Source organism: Typopeltis vanoorti, chromosome 2, assembly GCF_054136105.1.
Source record: "Typopeltis vanoorti isolate ZY-2024b chromosome 2, IOZ_Tvanoo_1.0, whole genome shotgun sequence".
Classification (NCBI taxonomy): domain Eukaryota; kingdom Metazoa; phylum Arthropoda; class Arachnida; order Uropygi; family Thelyphonidae; genus Typopeltis; species Typopeltis vanoorti.
Window position 1 is genome coordinate 39,705,187 of NC_143550.1, and position 27,909 is coordinate 39,733,095.

Below are 27,909 nucleotides of genomic sequence, written 5' to 3' on the forward strand. Positions count from 1 at the left end.
TTCGCATTGACTGTCCAGTTTCCTTTTTATCTGATCACGACATTAACCTTTCTTCATAACAACAGCTGATTTCGCTCATAATATTAAACCTTATGATTCACTACTTATTGGTTCACTTCCGAACACTATACTCATAAATTTCTGCCCTGAGGATTTTATAATCTTCTTTTACTTCTTTACTTGTACGCTACCTTCCTACTGGTTCCGCAAAACTCTCTCCTCCCTCGCTTAATAATTCTTCTCTTCCTTTCTGTCTTATCTAAGACCTTCCTTCTTCCTTATTATGTTTTGTGCTTTTATTCTCTTTTACATTATCAACAATTCTCTTATTACTATTATTATCAATTTCTGCATGTCCTCTAAATTTGTAGTATAGGATTCTCTTCTTTGAATTAATTTCACATTTTCCATTATTAGAATTAAGTTTTTGTTGTCTCATAACTTGGTGGTTTGTTCTATGATATAGATTAGACATTTTACCAAAATTGACTTCAACCTTTAGTTTGCTATTAGTGGTAACTTCTGATTTGGGCTTTGTCACTACTACTTTTGGTTCATCAGTAAGAAGAGGAGTATCAGATTGAATGTGTACATGAGAGTTATCACCACTATCTCTATTAGATGATTGATTCACAGCTGATTTTTCTTCAGTAGATGGTCCTGATTCAAGTGGCAATCTAAACTGTTTTGTTTGATACTTAGACCTATCATAATTATGAATTTCATTTCTCCTAGTATATCTCCTTTTGTTCATTAGGGTTATTTCTTCCTTAGAAAAGTTACAAGAAAATTTATATCTTGCTAGGAAGTTTGTTCCCAAGATAATGTGAGAATCTAGATTGGAAGCAGTGGGGACAACAAGTAGGTCTTGCCACACATACAGTCCAAATTCTGGCAGGTATATTCTAGCTCGAACCTTTTCATATGCCATAAAGTTTGAGTCTGAGAGAGAAGTAATCCTTACAGGTTGTCTAAGTTTGGTAATGTTATTCCTTAACTTATGTCTTATACTTTGGAGATAGTCCTTTCTAATAGTTGAAGCATTACATCCAGTATCTAATAAGATGTCACATTTAGAGCCCAGGATATCACCTCTAATTCTCATCATTCTCTCATTAGATGTTTGATAATTCTGAATTCTATTATTTCTTCTGTGGGGTTTGTATCCAAACTTTGAGTTTCATCTATTGTTAAAGTAGTTTTCCTTGTTATGGAAACAGTTCCTGGCATAATGTCCAACTTTGTTGCAATTATAACACCTAAGAGGATTTCCTTGCTTTGTCTCTGTCTTGGATTGAGGAATAGCAGACATTTGTTGTCTAACATCATTTAATCCTCGCATCACTTTATCTAGAGTACTTAAAATAGGTTGACTTTGTTTTTCAAATTCATGTTTGACCATCTCATTAATTTTATTTGTAGTGGGGTCTTGATTTTCTTGAGATTTCAGAGTAATAGCTGATAACTGTCTCACAACTTCATTAAGGCTATCCATTATAGGCTGATTTAACTTATTCACTTCCTGGTGAATTAAAGTTTTTACTTCTGTCATCAGTTTCCTGTCAAATTGCTCTTTACTCTCCATCACGTAGTTTACATTACTTGAATTTTCTCCAGTATTCTTTGCTTTTCCCTTTTCAACTTTACTTCTCCTTTCTATTTCTGTTTGGTTGAATGAACTATCAGTTTTATTTACGACATTCACAAGACTTGCATTAGTTGAGGGATAAAGGTCACCTAGTATTTGTTCTTTTTCCTTAACACTTTTGAGACACTCTTCTAAAGTAGAAATTTTCTTCTTGTAGGCTGTTTCTCTTAATTCTTGCCTAACACCTTGTCTAAATTGTTGGAACACAGCCCAATCTAAGTGAGGTTTATCTTCACCAGTAACATTCAAACTGTTGGCCAATGTTAATAACCTATTGTGAAAATCAGTAACAGTCTCTTTATCCTTTTGAACAATTTTCTGCAATTTCCACAAGTTAGGACCTACACTTCTAAGTTTACAAAATTGAGATAATAAGGTGTCTTTAAATTTGGAATACTCAAAAGTTTCTCGAAGTATTGGAGAAGAATGCAAAAATGTCTTTGCTTTACCTACCAATTTACTTCTAATCAGAACTAGCAATTGAAAATCAGTCCAACCTGCAATTTCTCTAAGTTTTTCAACATAGGTAAAGAAAAATAGTACATCATCTGATTCTTCACCTGAATATTGGGGAAAAACCTGTTGCGGGTTTACCGTACGAAAGAATTCACTGTCATTCATTTCAGAGCTTGATGTGACAGCCATAGTGATTAATAAATTACTATCTCAATTAATTCAATCTTTTTACTTTTAAAATTAATTTTTATCTTTGCCTGAGTCCAAATTATAACCAGTTCACTGTGATTTAATTATTTCACTTTCTAAAATTTCAGGGAGTAATTCTACGATTATTATCACTAAACTTAAATTCAATTTCTTAACTTAAATTACGTCTTATTGATTAAATCACATCCTGTCGACTGCGCCATTTGTCGTGACGACCTTTTTACGTCGTGTTCTAAATCTATCTAGTTTCAAGTCACTTTTATGAATAATATAACTAATTACGAAATGATCACCGATCCAAAAGTAGGGAAATTTATATTTATACTGCGCCACCCTATTCTTAGATTAGTCTATATAAATAGTAGGATCAGTTCTAAATTAAGTTAGCAGTCATCTCATTAGGCCGAATCATCTATTATCATTTTTACTTGGGGTTCCCGCAAGATTCGAATATTTATGAACGGTGCAATAATAAGGAATTCAGGCAAACACAATATTTAGATTAACAAAATAAAACATTTAATATATGATATGGTTAACAAATACAAGAACTCTATTTTAAAAATGGAACTACACAAATAACTTAACACATCTTCCTAAATCAGTTATGCCAATACAATGTTCTAACTTCCATATACAATTCACAGTCTCAAAACACAAATCTTCTTATCTCAAGTTAATATAACAATTTCACATTTAATCAGTCTTCACAAATCTATCAGCTCAATGTTTATATTCACAGCAAGCAATAAACTACGTAAGCTATATTCCAAGCAAATAAATTCCGGTTCTTGAGCATCGGAGATATATTACAGTTAATGCTAGAATAGAAAAACTTATACAACTACTCTTACCAGACAAATTCTTCAACACATCAAATTATTGAGAGAGCACTTATGAATTAACTTAATTAACGTTAGCGGAACACATAATAAAAATTCTCCAAGTTTAAACTGTACTACTGTTAGTCGCACTTCACTATTCCAAACAACAGTAATTAGGTACTGATATCTTTTCTTGTTCACTTTTCTCCAAGTAATCAATATAACCTTTTCCTAGGGCAACATAGAATTAAAATCGTAATCCAGATTAACTGGAACTAATCAGAATTTTCGCATTGACTGTCCAGTTTCCTTTTTATCTGATCACGACATTAACCTTTCTTCATAACAACAGCTGATTTCGCTCATAATATTAAACCTTATGATTCACTACTTATTGGTTCACTTCCGAACACTATACTCATAAATTTCTGCCCTGAGGATTTTATAATCTTCTTTTACTTCTTTACTTGTACGCTACCTTCCTACTGGTTCCGCAAAACTCTCTCCTCCCTCGCTTAATAATTCTTCTCTTCCTTTCTGTCTTATCTAAGACCTTCCTTCTTCCTTCTGTTTCTATCTATGACCTTCACTCTTCCCTTACGTTCGAACGCCACGCTCTCTTCACTCGTGGTTGTTTACGCGTGCGTCTCCATGACAATAGACTAAGCGTAAACATTTCACCAATGTAATGTATGCTCTATTACTGCTACATGAGTGATTACATAACATTAAATATTTCACAAATAAGAACAACATAATATTTAAACTATTTCTTCAACTTTTTGATTACGTATACGGTTAAATATAAAATAACACTTTACGTTACACCATATATATTTGGTTACACAAAATTCTATACATTTTATTATTCTATAAATTAATAATAGATCAGGTTTTGAATAAATATTTAATTAGTAATTCTTAATTAAGGAATAATAAACAATTTTATATAAACCATGATTAATATTTAAATAGGCAATGTTAAATGTGAATGAAAATAATAAATTACATAACATAGCTTCATTCACAATTTAACACTAGCTCTCTGGCAATTTAAAAATTTTCCTTTGCATCAATTTTATAAAACCTCTTTAATACCGCTTTAAAATCTTGATCCTCACAGCTACTTTTCTGTGTGGGTGACAGTGGTATAGTATAGCATAGCTGCCTTCCAAGCAGTTGACCCAGGTTTGATTCTCAGCCGGCACAAATTTTTGTGCATGGGCCAGTGGTGCAACAGATAATGCGTCTGACCAATCCGAAGATTCCATGTTCGAATCCAGGCTGGCTCAGTTTTTTTAAGGATATGACACTGGTTAATTGGATAAGAGGGTAGCTGCTGGACAGATATCAAAAAGTGGTATATAGAGGAGCAGAATCAAGACAAAAACAGGCAACTAGTGGTGTGCCACAAGTTTCATTGTGGATCCGTTGCAATTTAATTTGTACATAAATGACATAGGAAATAACTTGAAATGAAATATTCAGTTGTTTGCTGATGATGTGAAGTAAAGTAAGAGAGTAAGGTAGAGTAGCAGTTAATCAAGGCAATGCGGAGAGTTTGCAGGACGATTTAAACAGGCTGTCAGTATGGGCAAAAGATAATGGGTAACAATCCAATGTGGAGAAATGGAAAGTTATGCACTTTGGGATAAACAGATTACAAGCTGCATATTATATTGATGGTACTGTACTCTATGAAATAGAGGAAGCTAGAAATTTAGGGATGGTGGTAGGCAGAGATTTAAAGTTTAGAGGACATATTGCTAAGGTTGCTAAAGTAACCCATAAGATTACCTGGCTAGAGAAGAACACACTAATAAGTAGAGATAAGGAAGTTGTTATTCCTCTTTATAAGACCTTAATAGGTCCACATCTGGATTACTGTGCTCAAGTCTGGTCTCCTGGGGGTCTCTCGGGGATGTGGAAGTGGTGGAGAAGATCCAGAGGCGAGTGGTCTGTGGAATATTTCCTATGAAGATAGAATGAGGGTGTTTATAAGATAGATTGCAGAAGTTGGTTGATAGAAGAAAAAGAAGAGATATGATAGAAACATTTAAGTTGCTTAAGGGGTTTTATAAGATTGATGCAGGGAAAATGTTTCAGCACTCGGCTGGAGGGTCCGAACAAGAGGTCATCCATAGAAGTTGAATAAAGATGTGGTTAGTAGGGGTGTGAGGACTAGATTTTTTGCATGGAGAGTTGTGAATGAGTGGAATGGGTTGCCAGAGTCAGATAAGAATGCTTTGTCTGTTAATGGGTTCAAGGAGAGTAATGATAGATTGGGCCTCTAGCAATGAGTCTTCGGACTCCATGGAGGTGCCCATACAATAATAATATCTTATGTTTCTATCATGTCTCTTCTTTTCCACCTATCAACTAAACTTTGTAACACACATACCTTCAAATCTTTCCCAATAGAGAACATTCCATCACAACTTAGTTACTTGTCTCTCTGAATCATCTTTACCACCTCCTGATGTATAAACTCACTGCCAACAGCAGTCATGACTATTTGTCTCTTGCAAAAGCTGTTCACTGTGGTTTCTGCCCATCTGTGCTCTCATCTCTCTCTCTCTCTCACCCAGATGGCACTACTGCAATCTTTGTCTAAGGATGACGGGGATGGAGATGAAATGGTACTATCCTTTAATCCAAGTCCTGCAGAGATGACCAAGGTAAATCACCTCCAGCTTGCCTGCAGTTAAGCAGTACTCCAACTTAACTGCCTTCTGTAGCCTTATGCCAAAAATTCATCAGAGGAATTCTTGAACGACCCAGATATCAAAAAGGTTTCCAGTCTTGGCTGTATTCCACCAATTGTGCTCAAGAGATGTGCTCCTTAACTAATGCTTGCCCTTTATCAACTCTATGCTATATTATACTCAGAAGGCATTCATTCATATATAGAAAGCCCATATATAGCCATTTTTTTTTTTAAAAAAAGACAAGAGTACCATCAAACATCAACCCACTGCTCTATCACATGACTGCTGTCTAAAGTAATGGAGTTCATCATGGTCAACTTCCACAGTAGATCTAAACTTATGTCACCTACTTCTGGACATCTGCCATGAAAAGGTCTGGAGAATTTATGTTATTGCACTTGGTGTTTCCAAGGCCTTTAATAGGATCTGGCATCAAGGCCTCTCAGTAAATTAAACTATGATGCTTACAGAGATGGTTGCTACCACTGCACCATCAGGATGAGAGAGAAGTGGAAACATGGTGAGGCAGAAGTCCTGCCCAACAGCTTTGGAAAGGAATAGGATTGGACATTAGTGAGAGAAGAGCATTGATGAGCAGTGCAGTTGAAAGCATGGAGTCTCGGGATGCTCCAGCACTGATCTAAAAAAAAAAAAAAATCAAACAAGAGGAAATAATTCATACCGACAGAATGAATGACTAGAGAGGAAACCGCAATCCAATCACAAAGGGTTGGAGAAAGACCAACCCTTTTTTAAGATCTCAGTTTGGAAGGAAACACAATGCCATTCCTCAATCAAATCAAATGCACTGGAAATATCAAGAATGGCTACATGAGTTTCTCCAATTTTTTTTTTCAGAGCCTGTGACTAAAGGCAGGTAAGGTTAGTGAGGAGGTCTGCTATAGAATGAGAATGGCAGAATCCATACTGATGATAATTAACTGATGGGTCTCCAGCTGGTGAAGAAGTTAGTTGCTAATGAACTTCTCTATCACTTTTGAGAGTGCTCAGGTGACTTATCTCTCTTTTTAGGGGGAAGCCTGGATAAAGACTTCCAAGCTTTTGGGTAGATGCCATATGAGTATCACAGTTTATACAGGCAATACATGATGGATGGTAATTGTAGAGATACCATATGGCAGGAGACTTATAAGTATCAAAGACTACTGAGTATTTTTTCTGATATCCTTCTGACAAAAGATCAGAAGAAGCATGATGTTAGTAGTTTGTGGAATTGTGGGAGGAGATTTGCTTGGCCATCTAAACAAGAGTTGGAGATGTACCATGAGGTCAGCCTTATTTTCAGGGGATGAGTTCTAGAAAGAGAGAAGTGGAAACATGGTGAGGCAGAAGTTTTGTCCAACAGCCTTAGAAAGGAAACAGAAGGCTGGAGTAGCATTTGAGCAAAAGGTAAGCCTAGTGCATTTGGTATTTACAAACTTTACTGATTTAGAAATGACAATTTTTTTGCAGTTGTTATGGGTTACAGTGTACAGCTGAATGAGGAGTTTTTAAGTAGAATAGCATTTGCCCTTTTTCTTCCAAAGATAATAAATTCTTGATACATTAATGTTTTTGCATCTAGAGAAAGCAAATAATATGGTTGAAAATATCTGAAATATCTAACTTTTTCTTTTCTTTTCTGCACAAAAAAAAAGGGGAAAAAAAAAAGCTGTATAGGATATGCTTGTTAAGTAAACGCATGGTTTAAGTGAAACTTCACACATGACTAGTACTGCTACAAATAAGTTTATATAATAAACTTCTGAACATTTATTCTAACAGTATAAAAGTACTACTTACCTTCATTTTCAAAGTGATAGAGTTCTTTTCAGGAAGGAGTTTTACATTGCTTTCCTTTAAGCACAAGCTGTAATCATCTTTAACAATATCCTTTTCTCTATTTAATCTACCTTGACTGTCTCTTCTTCTTAAAATCTGATGGGAATTTTTGCAAACTATCCTTGCCGATAAAGTACCATCATCTTTATATCCACAATGTTTTACCAACTGTGGCACATTGGGAACAAAAGAAGAGTTTTCTTCCTGGAATAAATGATTGTGAGACAAAGTTACTCGTAAATCACCAGCTTCTTTCCCCTCAGTAGCACTTTTAAAAGGAATTTGAGTATGTGATGCTTGAAATTTTCCTTTCCATTTTGGCTTAGGTGCAGGATCATATTTCAAAGATAATCTAATGTAACGACATATTATTTCTTCAGGAAGGCAACTAATAATAGTGATATTAACTTTCACTTCACTATCACATATAAATGTGGGTTCATCTGATTCCAGATATACACCTGATATTAAAAATATCTTGTCCATTCGTACAAGCAAGGGTTCACCTAAATCACAAGTAATATCCATAATATGAATATATATATATATATATTTCAATTCTAATTACATTTAGAATATTTAAGCATGAAGACATTAAAGAAATAGGAGTATATGAATAAAGCAATATATTTTGAAGGGTGGAAAGGAGATTAATTGTTGGGGAAAAAATCATCAGATAGTTAAAACACTGGATTATTGAATTATTAAGTGATCATATTCATTAAGCTGAAAATTTTCTCAGATGTGATGTGCATGATGCTGTTTCAGAAAATAAAAATAAATAAATAAAATTAGATAAAATAAATAAAAATTGTTCTAGATACTTACTAATGAACAACAGAGGTGCTCTTTAATTAAAGGGATCCTATGTTTAACTTTACCAATGCTATGTCCATTTTTTTTAAATAGTTATATAAGGGAAATGCACATAAGAAATACCAGTAAAAATCATGAAGAAATTAAAAAATAATAATAACAATGAAACTCACAGTTGCTTTACAATAGCTTCTTCTCCAATTTGGAGGTTAGCAATCATGGTATGTAAGAGTGTCCGATCCTCTACCATTCTTTTGATCTTATAATAGCCCTTGTTACCCATCCATTTCTTCACATCATTAACCTAAGAAGTTCTTGGTGTACCAGATCTTCTTCCCTCCAGTATTTCCAAATACGTTTTCCCTTGTTCCTCTTAATATGTGTTGTGCCAACTCGTACTTTCTCTTCCATGAGTGCTCTTTTGGTTTCCATTAACTTCAATACCTCTTCATTAATTTTTTTTCTTGTTCCAAGAAATCTTTAGTGCAAGAGATGTGGACCACATTTTGAGATGTGGTCCTATAGCACATCTCAAAATGTCTTGATTATGGATATTGTTTTTGTCCACGTCTCACATCCATATTTCAATTTGGATCATACATAGGATTTTATTATTCTTATTTTAGTTTATTTATTCCAGTGGTCATTAGTAATTTATTATTCCAGAATGCTTCTTTTGCCTTAGCTCTTCTTGATTTTATTCCCATAACTATTGTTCCATCTTCTGTAATCATTATTCCTAAATAATCATAAGCTTTACATTTGGAATGAATCCTGTTGATACTCTTAAATTTGTGTTTTTTTGCTGTTTTTTGCTTATTACTTGGTTTTATCTGTAATTAATACTAAGCCATATTTTTGAATCCTTATGGGTCTCATGCCAGGATAAAGGAGGAGGGTCGGTCAGATGAGTGTCGATGCTCTGACCGTAAAGAAAAAAACACGATTGTTATCTGATGCCTAATCAACAGCTACAACATGCCGGCTCGGGCGTCGCCCGGATAAACAAGGTCCACGATACCAATCAAGCGATCGGGGTTGGATCGAAAAGTGGGATACCGAAAGGAAACAGAAACTAACAGAACTGTTATCAGTAGGAACATGGAATGAGCGGACACTCTGGATGTCAGGAAAATTAGAACTACTTCGTGAGGAAATGAAGAGATATCGGTGGGATATACTAGGATTGGCAGAGATGAGATGGACATCATCTGGAGAGATCAATGGATGCAAAGTAATATGGTCAGGACATGACACCATGCACGAAGCTCGAGAGGCACTGTTAGGCTACAAACCAGTTAATGAACGAATCATAGCAGAAAGATTTCAGGCAAAGCCATTCAACATATCAATAGTCCAGATATATGCACCCACATCTGGCAGCACAGATGAAGATATTGACTTATTCTACAAAGATCTGACAGAGAAAATAGAAACAATACCAAAGCAAGATGTGCTAATTATTGAAGAAGATTGGAATGCCAAAGTTGGAACAGATAATGATGGTTGGGAAAGAGTCATGGGAAAATATGGTTTCGGAGAAAGAAATGAACGAGGTGAAAAATTGTTAGAATTTGCTGTGGACCACGATATGATGATCTGAACACAAGATACAACAAAAGGAGTGTAGAAAATGGACGTGGTGATCAAATGATGGGAAAACCAAAAACATGATCGATATGATTAAAAGAAGATGGATAACATCAGTACAGCAATGTCGAACTTTTCAAGGAGCAGATATAGACTCGGACCATAGTTTAGTCATTGCAAACATCAAGATGAAATTAAAAAAGAAATATAAACCCCAACATCAGAAAAGAAGAGATACAGCATGAATAAGTGAAGCAGAAATAGGAAGAAGGTACAGAACAGTGTTAGAAGAGAAACTTAAAAGTGTGGAGAAAGAAAAAAACTCGAATTTAAGAGTGAAAAGAGTAATGAAGGCGATAGAAGATGCAGTTGAAGAAACAGTATCAGAAGAAGAGAAGATCAAGAAGAAATGGATTACACAAGAAACACTGAAGTTAGTACAGGAGAAAAGGATGTTGAAGATAAGAAGGGATACATCAGAACAAATAGAAGAGCAATATAGAAGAAAGTGTAATGAGGTGAAAAAAGCAGTCAGAATGGATAAGATGAAATGGTTAGAAGCCCAATGCAACAATATAGAACAGTACTATGGAGAGTATAAAACAAGGGAGGTATACAAAATGATCAGAACCATTAATAGAAAGTGGCAACCAAAACAGACCACAATTAAAGATGAAAAAGGCAAAGTATTGATGAATAAAGAAAAAATTGTACAACAGTGGACAAGATACTGTAGTCAGTTATATGAAGAAAAATTAGATTCAGATAGCATTGGGAAACTGAATGAAGAATTGAAGCAGATATCACCACCAGCTAATGAGCATGATATGACATTTTAAGAGGAGAGGTAGAAAAAGCAATAGGATGGCTAAAACACAACAAGAGTCCTGGTAACGATAACATTACTGGAGAAATGATTAAATATGGTGGTGAAAGTATCGGTTACAGAAATGCACCAACTATGTAACATGGTATGGAAAGAAGGGAAAATAGGAGTGGGTGAAATCAATATTAGTAACATTATACAAGAAAGGAAATAAGCTAGAATGTAAAAATTATAGAACAATTGCCTTGATAAGTCACTTTGGTAAAGTGATGATGATCATATTGGCAGAAAGATTGAGAACACAATTGGAAGCATACCTTGCAGATGAGCAAGCAGGATTTAGGAAGGATAGAACTACAATTCAACAGATTTTGACAATGAGGTTAATAGCAGAGAAAGCTAGGAGAAAAAACAAAAACATATATACTTGCTTTGTTGATTTTCAGAAAGCATTTGACAGTATTGACCAGAAAGTGACATTAGCAGTTCTGGAATCCTATGGAATTGATAAAAAACTAATAGCTACATTAAAAGATGTTTATCAGAATGCAGTTGCAGCAGTTAGAATAGGTGATGATTTGGGGAAATGGTTTAAAACAAGCAGAGGTACTAGACAGGGAGACCCAATATCACCAAGCATTTTTATTGCACATTTAGAAAGAGCAATGATAAAATAAAAGAAGATGCCAAAGGAATATCTATACATGCAATGAGAATTAACAATCTGAGATTTGCAGATGACATTGTTATTATTGAAGAAGACAAAAGAGAACTACAAAAAACACTGAAACTGTTAAATGAGGAAGGGAAGAGATTTGGACTTGTTATGAACTTTGAAAAAACAAAGACAATGGTATTTGGTGAGAAGAACATGAAACAAAAGATACAAGTGGATGGAACTGATATAGAAAATGTAGAAAAATTCACATATTTGGGAAGTAAACTGACATATGACTTGGACTGTAAAAAATAAATAAAGATCAGGATTGCAAAGGGAAGAACAAATCTGAAGTCCATGGATAACATCTGGAAAAGTAAAGTGATCAGTCTGCAAACAAAACTAAGAGTATTGGAAACATGCATCTTTAGTGGTGTACTGTATGGATCTGAAACATGGGTAATAAATAAGGAATCAAGAAAAAGAATTTTGGCATTTGAAAGAACTTGTTACAAGAAGATTCTAAGAATAGGATGGGTACAGAAAATCACCAATGAAGAGCTCTATCAGAAGATACAACCAAAACAAAATCTAATGCAGAAGATTATAAAACGAAAGCTGCAATTATTTGGACACATCTGCAGAATGAGTGAGGACTGGAAGATAAAGACATTTATGTTTGGTATTTTGGATGGTTTAAACAGAAGAGGTAGACCATACAGAGAATGGATAGATGATATAAAAGACTGGTGTGGAATGGGTGTACAAAAACTGCAACACTGTGCACTGGACAAAGAAAGGTGGAAGAAGATAGTGAAACAGGCATCAGACATCAACAGGCAGTGAGCCCATGGTTCGTGATGATGATGATATTTCTGACTTTTTTTGATTAGTATTGCAACCATATTTTGTAACTTTGATTTTGCTATGAACACTAAATCATCAGCAAATCTAATAGTTAATTCTAATGCCATTTATTTTTATTCCCTAAAAATACTTAGAAATACCTACAATACCTAAAAAAGGCAATATATGTCTCCTCAAGGAAAAAAGCATTGCTCTCATAAGCATGCTTGATTTCTGCTACTTAAATGCTGTGAATTCTATACATGAAAGATAGTGACCTACATTTTTAGTACCAGGAATAAGTTAAGAGTCAGATAGTCCAGGAATCTTAAGTAGGATAATAGTTACATACAGGGTGACAAAACTGTTCACCACCTCAATACTTTTTTTTTTTTAACAAGCCTTTGTGTCATAGTGGGATATGAAGCCACAGCTTGGTTTAGAGAGTGCAGATAATATCTATTTGTCCAATCAAGGCAGCATTCTTATTTGATGGTTTATTTCCCCCTCCTACTTTCATTTTAAGTGTGTTCTCCAAAATACATAAGCACCTATTATCTTAAGACTCTGGACAAATTTTACTCAAGTTTGGTATCAGGAAATTTTATAATTGGGCCAATTCAATTTCTGTTCAATTCAGACCATTTGTAGAAGCAAAATGGTTTGAAAATATGTATAGCAATAACTGGCTGGATGGAATTTAATCTAATTTAGTATTTATTTATACACTAGAATATGTCAACATAATTAAAGTTCAACTTCCATCAAACTATTTAACTAACAGTAACAATTAGGTACTGGGTGGATGAATTCATTAAAATTTAGTATTTAGGATCACTAATAAAATATGTCCGGTCATATCAACTGGATCATGTGTAGTACCAAAATTAGGTACAACAAAATTATTCTTCTAAACAAGCTAAAAATGATTTTCAATAAAAATGATATATATAAGAAAGATACTATATTTGCTATACTTTTGACATGTTCAGCAGATTTTTACAAAAGCATCACTTCAAACAGCATTCCTAGAATACCATAAATTTGTCACAAACATCATTATAGTTCTTACAAAATAATGGAAATAATGACAATTAAAAATGACTTCAATCTGAAACTACTGTATTTAAACAGTTATAAAGCCCAGAATACATTTGATCATATACTTACAGGATGCAACACAAAAATAATATGATGGAATTTAAAAATATTTAATGTAAATACTGCTTCAGGAGAGGATGCTAGAGAAACAAAAAAGCCCATTGATATCAATCCCAACTAGTTGGCCTTCTGTTGCTTTATTTATTTATTTTTTTCATTTCATGTACACATTCCTTGTACATCATGTCTAATATCAATGTCAGATATCAAAGAATGGAACAACAGATCTATATAGAACAATAAATCTATCCTGAGCAAAATCATTTTGATAGTCAAGAACTTTAAAAAGGGCATAGAAAATATAGCAGACAATCTTTAAAGTGAACAATAAAAAATGACCTGCAGCTCCAAACTGATGAAGACACAATGCACAATGTATTTTTTTTTACTTTTCAGTTGTGTTTTTGGGAGGAAAAAAAAAACTGCTGAAAAATCACAATCTGTACAATTTACTAGTGAAGATGAACAATATTGACTGAGACGGACAGAAATAGTGTAAGGGTGTAGCTTAAATGAGTTCATTTCAACACTAAATAGTTATGACAAGGCATGGGCTTGAAACAGCTCAAGTCACATGGACATATCTGATAAACCAGTGTTGGATAAGAGAGATACTATATTTGTTAATGTTATCAAGTAATAAATTAGTATGTATTAAAATTGTGGCATATTTATTAAAACTAGTTAAACTAGTTTTAATAAATTAAAATAAAACTAGTATTATAAATTAAAAAAACAGAACAAAATTATAAAAATTAATAAAAATAGGAAAAAAATCGATGCTCTGCCTACAGTACTAATGTACTATAGGCCTACAAGCTTTCGTGACTGGGAGTCACATAAAAAAAGTGTGGATAAGTGGAACCTTATAAGCAGAACGTTATGAGAGAAATATATAGCTTATACAATACATTGCAAATCAGTACTTAAAATTGAAGTCATTGATTCCTGTCTTGCACATCTGATTTAAACAAAGTGTTAGGTAGGGTTATGCTTTTTATAATAGAGGCCAAACAATTAAGAAAGTGGTATTCAATCTGGTATTCAAGTAGGAGTATAAGCTTAGTTCCTTACTCTATGCAAATGATATTATCCTCTTGATATCACCTGCACACAAATATTAAGAAGATGCTCTTAGTAAATAAATCTGTTACAGGCCTACTACTGCAATTTGGCATCAGAATCAGTTATAAAAAGTAAAGTTTAAAACTACAAAAATAAGTAGTTTTAAAAATCACAATCTGTACAATTTACTAGTGAAGATGGGCAATCAGAAAACATTAACTTTATTCACAGTATTAAACTAGAGAACAGCATACATATTTTGGCTATTTAGACACAATTTTAAGTGAAGACGGTAACTTTATGTTTAAGTTATTAAACATGAAAAGAGATAACAGAATAAGTAAGATTCATATATTATTGGAAGTTATATGAATGGGATTTTATGGAATAAGGGTTCATCAGCCAAAAGATCAAGATAGCAGTATATAAGCCAGTGTTCAATCCAACTGCTGGGAATAAGCTTAATTTTTTACCTCTGCATAGCTTATTCCTAACTAGTTGACCAATCTGTTAATCAATTTTATAAGACGATCATAAGTTAAGAGACAAATGAAGCTTTACTTACTAGACTGTAACTTATGACTGCAATTTAGTATTTCATGAAAATAATGAATTCTTTCATCCACAGTCAGAGAAAGACTACCAGCAATATATAGGCATTTTTTCAGATATCTCCAAACATCACCCAGGGCCAAATAGCAACTTGCCATATCTTGATGAGTTTTTGCAGCTAACAATTCCCATTTTTCTTCTCGATATGATTTCAACATGTCAGCCAAAAAAGCAACTGCCTTTTCAGGTTGATCCAGTTTCCTGCAAAATAGTCAGGGATTTTAATTTGCTCTCACAGACTGCAAAAATTACCTTATTAATATCACAGGGCTTATTTCAAAACTTGCAGGCTAATAACATTTCAAATGCATTATAACTATATACAATATTAGTGATCATCAATGAAGTATCTTCAGAGTCTATATTAGAAAAAAAGAAGATACTTACTGAGATCCTTAATATCAGAAAATTAATAAAACATTAAGCAATTCATTCCAATTTCCTTTCATTAATTAACACTGAAGAATTAAATAATATTTATTATGTTGCAAATAAAAGAATTAATTAAAGAAAAATAACACTTTATTTAGCAATAATTTTCTTCTTAAATCTAACATGAAATTGTATTCAACATTTGTGAACATCTGACTGATGTAATAATTTTTTTAAATGGCATATATCATACATCAACCTAAGATGGCTTGAAAAATATCCAACTAATACGCAGTGGAGTGTCTAAGAACACTTTGCTGCTTGCAAATGGACATATTCTAAGTGTCCTTAGGAAGACTCTCCACAGGAGTGAGATTCTCCATCTTTTGGCTAAAATCTCTTTGCCTCTGCCATCTATATTATGGTTGCTCAGAAGCTGCAGACTGTGTTGTTGACATATATTATTGGATTATATAGGGAAAAACTCAGATGAAATACAAACTTGAGAGACTTCTTGAAATCTGCTATTGTCATCAAATTTGATATAAGGCAAAGAGACAACATCCTACGGAACTGATAAAAAACAAATAGCTATATTAAAAAATGTTTATCAGAATGCAGTTGCAGCAGTTAGAATACATGATGATTTGGGGAAATGGTTTAGAATAAGCAGAGGTACTAGACAGGGGGACCCAATATCACCAAGCATTTTCATTGCACGTTTAGAAAGAGCAATGGACAAACCGAAGGAAGATGCAAAAGGAACATCCGTACATGGAATGAGAATTAACAATCTGAGATTTGCAGATGACATTGTTATTATTGAAGAAGACAAAAGAGAACTACAAAAAACACTGAAGCTGTTAAATGAGGAAGGGAAGAGATTTGGACTTGTTATGAACTTGGAAAAAACCAAGGCAACGGTATTTGGTGAGAAGCGAAACAAAAGATACAAGTGGAAGGAATTGATATAGAAAATGTAGAACAATTCACATATTTGGGAAGTAAAATGACATATGATTTGGACTATAAAAAAGAAATAAAGATCAGAATTGCAAAGGAAAGAACAAATCTGAAGTCCATGGATAACATCTGGAAAAGTAAAGTGATCAGCCTGCAAACAAAACTAAAAGTACTGGAAACATGCATCTTTAGCAATGTACTGTATGGATCTGAAACATAGGTAATAAAAAAGGAATCAAGAAAAAGAATTTTGGCATTTGAAAGAACTTGCTGCAGGAAGATTCTAAGAATAGGATGGGTACAGAAAATCACAAATGAAGAGCTCTATCGGAAGATACAACCAAAAGAGAATCTAATGCAGAAGATTATAAAACGGAAGCTGCAATTATTTGGACACATCTGTAGAATGAGTGAGGACTGGAAGATAAAGACATTTATGTTTGGTATTATGGATGGTGTAAACAGAAGTAGACCATACAGAGAATGGATAGACAACGTAAAGGACTGGTGTGGAATGGGTGTACAGAAACTGCGACATTGTGCACTGGACAAAGAAAGGTGGAAGAAAATAGTGAAGGAGGCATTGGACACCGATGGGCAGTGAGCCCATGGTTCGTGATGATAATGATGAAAGAGGCAACAAGAGATAATGAGTGACAGAAACATCAAACAAAGTTGATAGAATGAGGCAATAAGATCATATTTTTGATCTAAGTGGATATTTCCTGTGTTAATCCACTTAGATCAAAATATGATACTTCACAGGAGCAAAGTATTTGTAGACACTACAATGATCTACTGAAAAAGGATCTTTTTGATGAACCAATACAGATAATCAATTTTTGGCAAAGATTACAGAATGTGCAAAACATATCATTTTAGAATAATATAATAAATTTAGTTTAATCCTTTATCCAAGTATAAGCAAACAAAGTTTGCGCCTGAAAATATCTTCAGGACTGGGGTAAGGTGGTACATCCATAGGCAACTCGTAGCAAAGGTAGACCAAGCTCTCATCACTCCTTATCTCAGTATCTCCCACAATGCATTAAGGGAAGGGCCACTACCCAGACCAGTTTCAACCTTTATTGAGGTCTCGTCAGTATTGTGGGAGACTGAGACAAGGAGTGATGAGAGCTTGGTCCACCTTTGCTACGAGTTGCCTACGGATGTACCACATTGCCCCAGTCCTGAAGATATTTTCAGGTGCAAACTTTGTTTGTTTACACTTGGATAAAGGATTAAACTAAATTTATTATAGTCTAACCAAGTGCAAAATAAACTTCCAACATCTTTCTCAAAATCCAGAGTAATTTAATAATAAGACAGTACACCTGTTAGCAACTCATATAAGTAAATATGACCTCTCCATTGCATCTGCCTTTGTATCACCACTTCTAGGCCTGCCTCCCACTGACGAGACCTCAATAAAGGTCAAAACCGGTTGGAAGCTTGGATGATGAATGGCAATGCTGTAGTGAAGTTTTAGCTGAGGCTCGGCTGTTGCTGTCACCCAGGGCCTGTGCAGTGGGATAATGCATAGCAATGCTGTAGCCTGTGAAGTTAACTGAGGCACGGCTGTTGTCCTTCCAACATGAGCAAATGGGCAGCTCTGCTCGGTGGTGGGGGAGCCTGCCACGGTGTAGAGCCAACTGAGTTTCTGATCCTGTCGGTCGCTCATTATTGGGTGATCCAGGGGATTTTACGAGTTTTTGGAAGAGGTATCCCCGTACTTAAACAAAGGGAAACTGGTCTGGGTAGTGGCCCTTCCCTTAATGCATAGCATCATACATGTCCGCAAGGAGATGTGCTTTGCAATGTGGGAGATACTGAGACAAGGAGTGATAAGATCTTGGTCCACCTTTGCTACGAGTTGCCTACGGATGTACCACCTTGCCCCAGTCCTGAAGATATTTTCAGGAACAAACTTTGTTTGCTTATACTTGGATAAAGGATTAAACTAAATTTATTATAGTCTAACCAAGTGCAAAATAAACTTCCAATATCATTTTAGAGCCTGTTTTTTTTTTTTTTTTGTTTTTTTTTCTGAAGACTGTCAATGGATTTTTTGTCATCTGAGTTTTGGGGAGGATTTGATTTAAGAAAATAATGAAAAGAAATGTTTTTTAAATTTATTGGAGAGAGTGAAGCCATTTGCTAATTTTCACTGGAGAGATCCAAAAAGATGATTTTAGCTCTAATTGCTAAGATTTTAATAACAGCATGCCTGTGTGAAAGGTGATGTACTAAGGGAAGGTCATATTTTAGCAACTTGCTCACATTCTGTAACAATGTTACCATTGAACTAGACAATGGGAATGGATACACCATGATATTTTTGGATTTTGCTAAGGATTTTGACAGAATGGCATGGTAGACTGTTACAAAAATTGAAGAATACGGGCATGGTTATAGAATATTAGCATGGATAAGAGGATGGATGACTGACATTTCAAAAAGTGGTATATAGGGAATGTGAGCCTGGAAGGTTTAAGGTAACAAATGGTGTACCACAAGCAGACCTGGCTGGTGGCATGTGCAAAGTGTGCAATATACACAGGTGCTGCAGAAGAAAAGGTGGCTAAAAGATGTCAAAAAATATGAGTAAGAGTTTAAATGAACAATGAATAGTACATATAATTATGAATGTACATCGTCTTCCATTCGGGCCCTTCCAGATCTTCCCGGAAAGGAACAAATAAATTCTGAAATTGTATCCTAAACCCAATTATATCACTGTAATTTTTGATTAAAATTTATGAAAATATACCTAAGATAGTTCTTCTTTATTTTTTGATGCATCATCATAAATCAACTTATGATTAATTGTTGAGTTCCGTGTAACAAAAATTTCTATAAGCAGGACTAATCCGTAGGTAACATTATACTGTAAAGCGGTTTTCATTTGTTTTTCATTTCCTGTTCATTTTATCCACGCTTTATTCAAAAAAACTTTTTTGGAAAGGTGCTGAACATTAATTGCACACACAAGAAAAATACTAGACACCAGCGCTGCCCACAAGGATCAGTGCTTGGTCCACTGTTATTCAATCTGTACATTAATGATATGGGGAAGGATTGGATAAGCAACATACAGCGATTTGTTGATGATGCAAAGTTAGGTAGGGTAATCAGGAATAGTGCTGAGTTCTACACTTGCAGTACTTGCAGAATGATTCGAATAGGCTGGAACTGTGGGCATGGAAAAATGGATATCAGTTCAATGTCTGTAAATTTAAAGTCATTCACTTCGACATTATTAGATATCCAATATCGTATTATATTGGTGGGATTATGCAAGAAGAAACTGATGAGGCAAGGGATCTTGGAGTGTTAGTAGTGTGTGTGTAGTACGTGGCCTCCCTCGATGAGTCCCTGAAGGTCTCGCTTAAGAATAATAATAGTAATGTACCAGGTGTGGGTTGGTTTTTTGTAGATGGCGAAGAACAATCCAATTAGGCCAAACCATCAACTTTTCTTAACAGAAATTAAACTTTCAGATTGTTCAACTGCTACTCATTTGACTTCTCCCAGTTACAATTTGTGATGTATGTATCAGTTTGAGTTGGTTTCTTGTAGATGGAGAAGGATCCATTGAGTAGCTAAGTAACTAGTATGTCAAGGAAGAGAGTTCTGGTCCTTCCTTGAAGCATTAATCAAAGCAATACAATAAAGTTTGCATACAATCCTATTTGGTCAAACCATCAACTTATCCTAACAGAAATTAAACTTTCAGATTGTTCAACTGCTACATTTGACTTCTGCCGGTTACATGTTAGCTTATTTTTTTCAACTAAGAGGCAACATATGTGCATATGTTTGGCCTGATATCACTTGTTCAGTGAACATCTCACTTAGAATTACACTTTTTTTGATATTCTTTTGCTAAAATCTCTTTGCCACATTCTATCAAATTTGTTGTCTCTCATAATATCAATAATATTTAAAACGTTTTTTGATTTCCTTTCTTTAAATGTCAGTTCACTCTAGAACAACTTTCCTAACAGCAAAATCATCTTCCTGTCCCCATAAGCAGCTCACAGGAAATACAAAAATATATTATAAAGGTGTTTTGCAGTCCCCTCACTATGGCATATATCATTATAACAAACTCACTTACTGTAACAAACCAGTGAAAAGTCTGACATAATTTCATAGGCACATTGATACTCTAAAGGGAATTTGTTTATAGCCAACTATCCACTACAACAAACCTTTTTAATGGTCATTACAATTTTGCTATAGTGAATTTTCTTTTAGAATAGCACTATACATTGCGCTGGGCTTTGTGCTGGTTTGTTATAGAAAGTGAATTTGTCATAATGGTGTTTGTTGACTGTACATTGTGGATGTTTGTCTCCAGGCAGTTCAGTTCACTAACATGCTACTTTCTTCTTAAAAAGCAATCCACACACACACACACACATTGTGACTTTCATTTGCATGTTATAATTACGTGTGAATGAGAATGTAATTAAACACTCTCATACTGTGAATTATAAAAATGCAAGTTGAATAATCCTAGCAATTTATTGGCTTCAATTACATTTACTGCAGTCATTAGCATGGATGATTTTGAGAAAGGATTTCTTGTCCTTACAAACTTAAAACTGTTTAGAAATTACACAAAATGACAAAGCGCCACACTATGAATTTTGATGCGCTGACAAAATCTATTTGCTTAAATTTTGTTTTAATGTTAGAAGAGGATTAGGAATCACAACTAATGAAAGAAAACCAATGAGCAAGAAAAGAACAATTTTAGATTAGTGCACAATTTTTTCACTAATCTACCCACAGACAAGGACAACCCCAGCCAACATCAGAATAAGTTATTACTAAATCACTTAAGGAATTGACAATGTAGATACAAATATAAATTAAATTACCCTTTAATAAATATTTCCGATATTTTGGCAACGTCACATTGCCATCTTCAAAAGGAACTTACAAAAAAAGGCACGTGCACGTAGGCACTACAACACAGTAACTGATAATGAAGTGATGAAGCTATTGTTCTCCTAAAAGTCCTGATGGTGCCCCCAAAACGGGCTAAGTAGGTGTTCTTGGCCGTTGGGCTGAAGGTCTGCTGATGCAAGCCTCCCAAATTTGGGGCAGTCTCATACAACCAAATTTGTTGAGGTTTGGAGAGTTTCTTAGGGATGAGGCTGATTCCATAAATAGTCTTTCAAATTTGTATTTGCTACGGTGTATTACTATAGCTTCCTTCCACCATATTCTGTGGCATGTATCCAGAGCATGGTCTGCAAGACCAGAAATTAAACTTTCAGATTGTTCAACAGATGTAGTCCTTGTGTTCTGAAATTCTGATATTCACTGTCCTGCCTATTTGGCCAAAGTAAGACAGTCTACAGCTGCAAGGGACCTGGTATACACCAGGTAGGTCTACAAGAAGTGGCTGGTCTTTAGTGGAGCGGATAAGGGATGCCAATTTTCTGTATGGTCTGTAACAGGAGGTCAAGTCATATTTTTTTAGGATTTTGGTAATTTTTTCCAAGGTGCCTCGGATGTAGGGAATGGTGACGGATTTAGAGTAATCCTTGTTGTGTGTGTGGGGAGGGGGTTGTGATTTGTAGGTTTCAATATTTTGGGGGGGGGGGTAGCCATTGGCTAAGAAAGTGTTGAGGATGTGATTTAGTTCAGTGTTTAGGGCCATGACGTTAGAACAGATTAGTTTAGCCCTAATGTATAGTGTTTTCACCACTGTATGTTGTTGTGAGGGGGGGGATTGTTGGTGAATGTACCTGCCTGTATGGGTGGGTTTTCTATAAACTGAAAAAACGAAGGTTCCATCAGGCTTGCAGGTTACTAATGTGTCTAGGAAAGGGAGGCTGTTGTTTTCTTCTTTTTTCCAGGGTGAACTTGATTCTCGGGTGTTGGTTGTTTAAGTGTGTTAAGAAAGAGAGGAGTGTATCAGAGCCATGTGGCCAAATAGCGAACACATCATCAACGTAGCGAAGCCATATGGTTGGTTTTTGTGGGGCAGAGGCTAAGGCTTTTTCTTCAAAGGTCTCCATAAAGAAATTGGCCAAGGGTGGGGAGAGCGGTGAACCCAAGGCTGTCCCTTCTATTTGTTTGTATAATTTTCCCTGCTAAATGAAATAGCCTGAGTTCATTGTGAACTGAAATAGGGCTGAGATATTGGGAGAAAATTTAGCTTGGATTAGCTCTAAAATTTCTTTGAGTGGGACATTTGTGAATAAGGAGAACCAAAAGCACGACACAGGTAAGCTTAATGCTCTTCTATTAGATCGGGCTACTTACCTCCCTATCGAATACAATCCCACCAACTCACAAATCAGAAAACTTCACAGGCTCCTCAAGAAAGTCACTTCTTGGCCAGTAGAAGTTAACAACAGACTAAAGCTGTTTAACTCTATACCCCACCCCGTATTTTATGGACTCACAAAAATACAAAGAAAATGTGCCATTACATCCCATAGTGGATGGCATTGATTCCCTCACATAAAAATTAGCTAAACATTTGGTCAAAGTGCTCACACACTATACTGGCAACACACCATCACACATAAAAAAACTCAGCCCACTCCAAAGGCAGCATAGAAAACCTTACACTCCAACATACTGACATAATGGTCAGCTTTGATGTCTCCTCCTTATTCACAAATGTCCCACTCAAGGAAACTTTAGAGCTAATGCAAGCTAAATTTTCTCTGATATCTTAGCCCTATTTCAGTTCACAATGAACTCAGGCTATTTCGTTTGGCAGGGAAAATTCTACAAACAAATAGAAGGGACAGCCATGGGTTCACCACTCTCCCCACCCTTGGCTAATTTCTTTATGGAGACCTTTGAAGAAAAAGCCTTAGCCTCTGCCCCACAAAAACCAACCACAAACAAATAGCGAACACATCGTTGTTGATGTGTTCGCTATTTGGCCACATGGCTCTGATACAAAATAACAGCCTCCCTTTCCTAGACACACTAGTCACCCGCCAGCCTGATGGAACTTTGGTTTTCTCAGTTTATAGAAACCCCACCCATACAGGCAGGTACATTCACCAACAATCCCCCCCCCCCCTCACAACAACATGCAGTGGTGAAAACACTATACAATAGGGCTAAACTAATCTGTTCTAACGTCATGGCCCTAAACACTGAACTAAATCACATCCTCAACACTTTCTCAGCCAATGGCTACCCTAACCCCCCAAAAAAATCCAAAAAATATTGAAACCTACAAATCACAAACCCCCCCCTCCCACAACAAGGATTACTCTAAATCCATCACCATTCCCTACATATGAGGCACTTCGGAAAAAATTACCAAAATCCAAAAAAAAAAAAAAAAACATGACTTGACCTCCTGTTACAGACCATACAGAAAATTGGCATTCCTTATCTGCTCCACTAAAGACCAACCACTTCCCCTAGACCTACTTGGTGTATACCAGGTCCCTTGCAGTAAACTGTCTTACTTTGGCCAAACAGGCAAGACAGCGAATATCAAGAATTTCGGAACACAAGGACTACATCCGTTTTCACAAGTACAGCCATTCTGGTCTTGCAGACCATGCTCTGGATACACGCCACAGAATACAGTGGAAGAAAGCTACAGTAATACATCGTAGCAAATACAAATTCGAAAGACTATTTATGGAATCAGCCTCAGCCCTAAAAAACTCTCCAAACCTCAACAAATTTGGTTGTATGAGACTGCCCGAAATTTGGGAGGCTTGCATCAGCAGACCTTCAGCCCAACGGCCAAGAACACCTACTTAGCCCGTTTTGGGGGCACCATCAGGACTTTTAGGAGAACAATAGCTTCATCACTTCATTATCAGTTACTGTGTTGTAGTGCCTACGTGCATGTGCCTTTTTTGTAAGTTCCTTTTGAAGATGGCAATATGACGTTGCCGAAATATCGGAAATATTTATTAACGTGTAATTTAATTTATATTTGTATCTACATTGTCAATTCCTTAAGTGATTTAGTAATGCATAACCAACGTATAAGCCTGTCTACGAGAATCAGAATAAGTAAAATAAATAATGAATTCAGTGAACTCCAGTGTGAACTAACTTTTTGAAATTCACCTTCTGATGATGTTTCTTTTTTGAAAATTATTCAGATTTTTTTTTTTTTATAAATATATTTTTAAAATTGTTTTGCTCATTCATGTTGATTCTGTATACACAAAAAAATATTACTTAAAAACTTACCTATAAAGTTCTGCTAAATCTTTTCCAATGAGACGAGCAGTTCTAATTCTGCCAATGTGTTTGAATGTTACAACTGTCAATTCTGATAACTCCTAATATATAATAAAATAAATATATACACATCTAGGTACATATTTCTTTTTGATGATAATGTTATTAAGATATAAATATCTTATTAAGATATAATTAAGGCATGAATCTAAAATCCAAGTTTAGTGACAAACATAAATACTGAAAAAAGGCTTCAACCTGGAAAAAAATACAGAAAAAAAAAAAAGGCTTAAACTAATTTCCGATATATTTTAAGCTAAGAACACATTTAACCATATGTGACATGTTTTGGCAGAAATACTCTGCCATTCCAAATCATGTAGGAAAACTTAATGTAGCCAATGAAGATGGCATTCATAGGTAAATTATACTAAATAAATTATATTCATTTCAACCCTTTACCCAAGCATAGGCAAATGAAGTCTGCATATGAAGTCGACTTACAACTAGGAATATGAAAGATTCCTAATTATAAAATAATCTGGAATATAGCAGTAAATGACTTTACATCAAATTTTTTTAATATCCCATATGCAGCACATTTCCTTTCAGACATGTTGATATGCATTATGGGTCACTACCCAGACCATCTTCAACCTTTATCAAGGTAAAGAGTCCAAAAACTTGATTAATCTAAACATCAATGAATGATCCACAAGGATTACAACCTCATCATATAAAATAGCAGTCATTCTGCCAAAAAACACAGTGCCAAATCATGATCCTCTTCAGCAACTATTAACTATTAAATTATTCCATGAATTTATGACGTACACTGGAATATTAATTAAAAGAAACTTTAATAAATACTTCCTATATTTCGGCAATGTCACATAGTCATCTTCATGGGAACATAAAAATTTGAGATGTGCACGCAGGCACTACAAAGAGCAAATGAGGCAGAAGAGAGAAAACTAGGATTTTTTTTTTTTTTTTTTTTTTTTTTAGGATTGTTCCTAGAGTCCTAAAGGTACCCCGTAGCAGGCTACATTGGGTTGTCATGGCTGTTGTGCTGAGGTTCTCAAGATGCAAGCACCCCAAATTTGGGGCAGTCTCATGCACTGAAATTTGTTGAGGTTTGGAAAGTTTTTTAGAGCTGAGGATGATTCCATAAACAATCTTTTGTATTTAAATTTGCTGCTGTGTAATAACGTGGCTTTCCTCCAGCATATTCTGTGGTGGGTATCCAGAGTATGGTCTGCAAGCCCAGAGTGGCTGTATTGGTGAAACTGGATATAGTCTTTGTGTTTCAATATCCTGACATTTCTGTCCTGCCTGTTTGGCCAAAGTAGACAGATCCTCTTCAGTAGCAACTAGCCAAGCTAAACCGTGGCCTTAGCTAGCAGGCAGTAGGAACTGATCTACTTCTGGAGCAAATGTTCTCCAAAAAAGATCTTGATCACAATCTTGTCAACAAGAGCTAAACCATAGGCTAGCATCCACTGGTATAAGATGATTTAGACCACATTAGTGGGAGTTAGCCTCATGGAGATACTGAGAAATAAATCGAATGATGCAAAAGTCATATTTTCCATATGTAAGTAGCAAAACAGTTGTATCACCATATTAAAATAATCTGAATTATAAATAATTGTAGAAATTTTTTGCTTGGCTGGTTACAAAGTAAATTTTACTAGAAAAAATTCACATCGAATTATCTCATAATTTTTGCCTTCCACAGTGTAAATGGAAGAATGAAAAGACATTGCACTACCTCTGATTGGAAAAAACCTGAGTATGACTCTTATCAAAAAGGAACCTTAAGGCCTTTTCAAATGGAGCAAGTCAGCCAATCTCAACAGAGGTAGAGGATTTTTTCTCTCACAAATAGGAAAAATCAGCCCAACTACACACACACACACACAGTTTACAGTCAAAATATATACTACTACTGATGATAGACAGCACTGTGTGTAGTTGATGGATTGTGATGCTGAATGTAGATGAAGGATTAAATAGTGCAGATATTGGACTGTGTGGAGTGTAAAAGATGCTGTGAAATGTAGCAGCCTTACAAACCAGAACAGAAACTAAGTGGATTAGCCAACAAGCCTCTAAATTTAAGTTATTTTTAAGTTATTACAAGTAATGAGGGAATGAAGAACATATTGGGTTTGGGGGAGGGGAAGAAATGTAAATGGTGAATCATTGGTGGAACTGTGTGATAAATATAACTTAGTAATAGGTGGCACAATCTTGCAGCATAAGAAAATACGACTTGGGTGTCACCAAATAGTAAATCACACAGAATCAAACAGATCATATCATCATCATCAGCCATCTAAAAACAGAAAAATGTTATTCGATGTCCAAAATAAAAGAAATACTGATATTGATCTCAGATCATCATCTAATAACTGGATCTATTAAAATTACGTATATAAAAAAATCACCTGTGGATAACAGACAGGCACAAATTTGATATTGTTAAATTAAAAATACTAAAATTTGTAAGGAATTTAAAACAAAGGAAAACAGACACAGTAGTAATTTTCCCTTTCACTAGTCTCCAAGCTGCCATTGATAAATGGCAACTTGGAGACTAGTGAAAGGGAAAAAAAAGAGCTGAAATTATGTGCAAGCAATCTCCTCTAAGAAGAAAACAAACTTAAAGATAAATATCAATGGTTCATAAAACCATCAAGGGCATAACAGGCTGCAGACAAGCATAACAGTAGAGATATGCAATATTACAAGAATATTTTCTGGAGTAGATATGCAAAAGAATGTCCCATTGAAGGATTTAAATGAAAAAAAAAATTATGGTACTGAAGAACAATTGGAAACATGGAACCAGCACTTCAGTCAAATCTTAAATAACAGCAGTAACAAATACAAAATACAAAAGCTATTAAAGAAATGAAAAATGAAAAGATGTAGGACATAATGGTATCACTACTTGATAAGCCACTTCTAAAAACTGACAATTATTACAGATATGCTCCATCCACTATTCCTAGACATATGGGAAAAAGAGATATTCCTTAATGACTGAAATATAGGGATAATAGTAAAATTACCAAAGAAAGGAGATTTAGAAAATTGTAATATTTAGA

The 27,909-nt window shown here is 35.0% G+C and overlaps 1 protein-coding gene across 2 annotated transcripts in view; it reads right to left on the reverse strand.

Annotated features, from left to right (window-relative positions):
* SIDL (SIDL trafficking protein particle complex subunit 10) overlaps positions 1 to 27,909 on the reverse strand; it is a 248,066-nt gene that overhangs the window by 104,837 nt on the left and 115,320 nt on the right. For both annotated transcript variants that reach the window (XM_090411063.1, XM_090411072.1), the window contains exons 11-13: positions 24,803 to 24,894; positions 15,216 to 15,463; positions 7,650 to 8,194 (exon numbers count right to left, since the gene is read on the reverse strand). In XM_090411063.1, the coding sequence (XP_090267189.1) occupies positions 7,650 to 8,194; positions 15,216 to 15,463; positions 24,803 to 24,894 (885 nt within the window). The remainder of the gene's footprint in view (positions 1 to 7,649; positions 8,195 to 15,215; positions 15,464 to 24,802; positions 24,895 to 27,909) is intronic.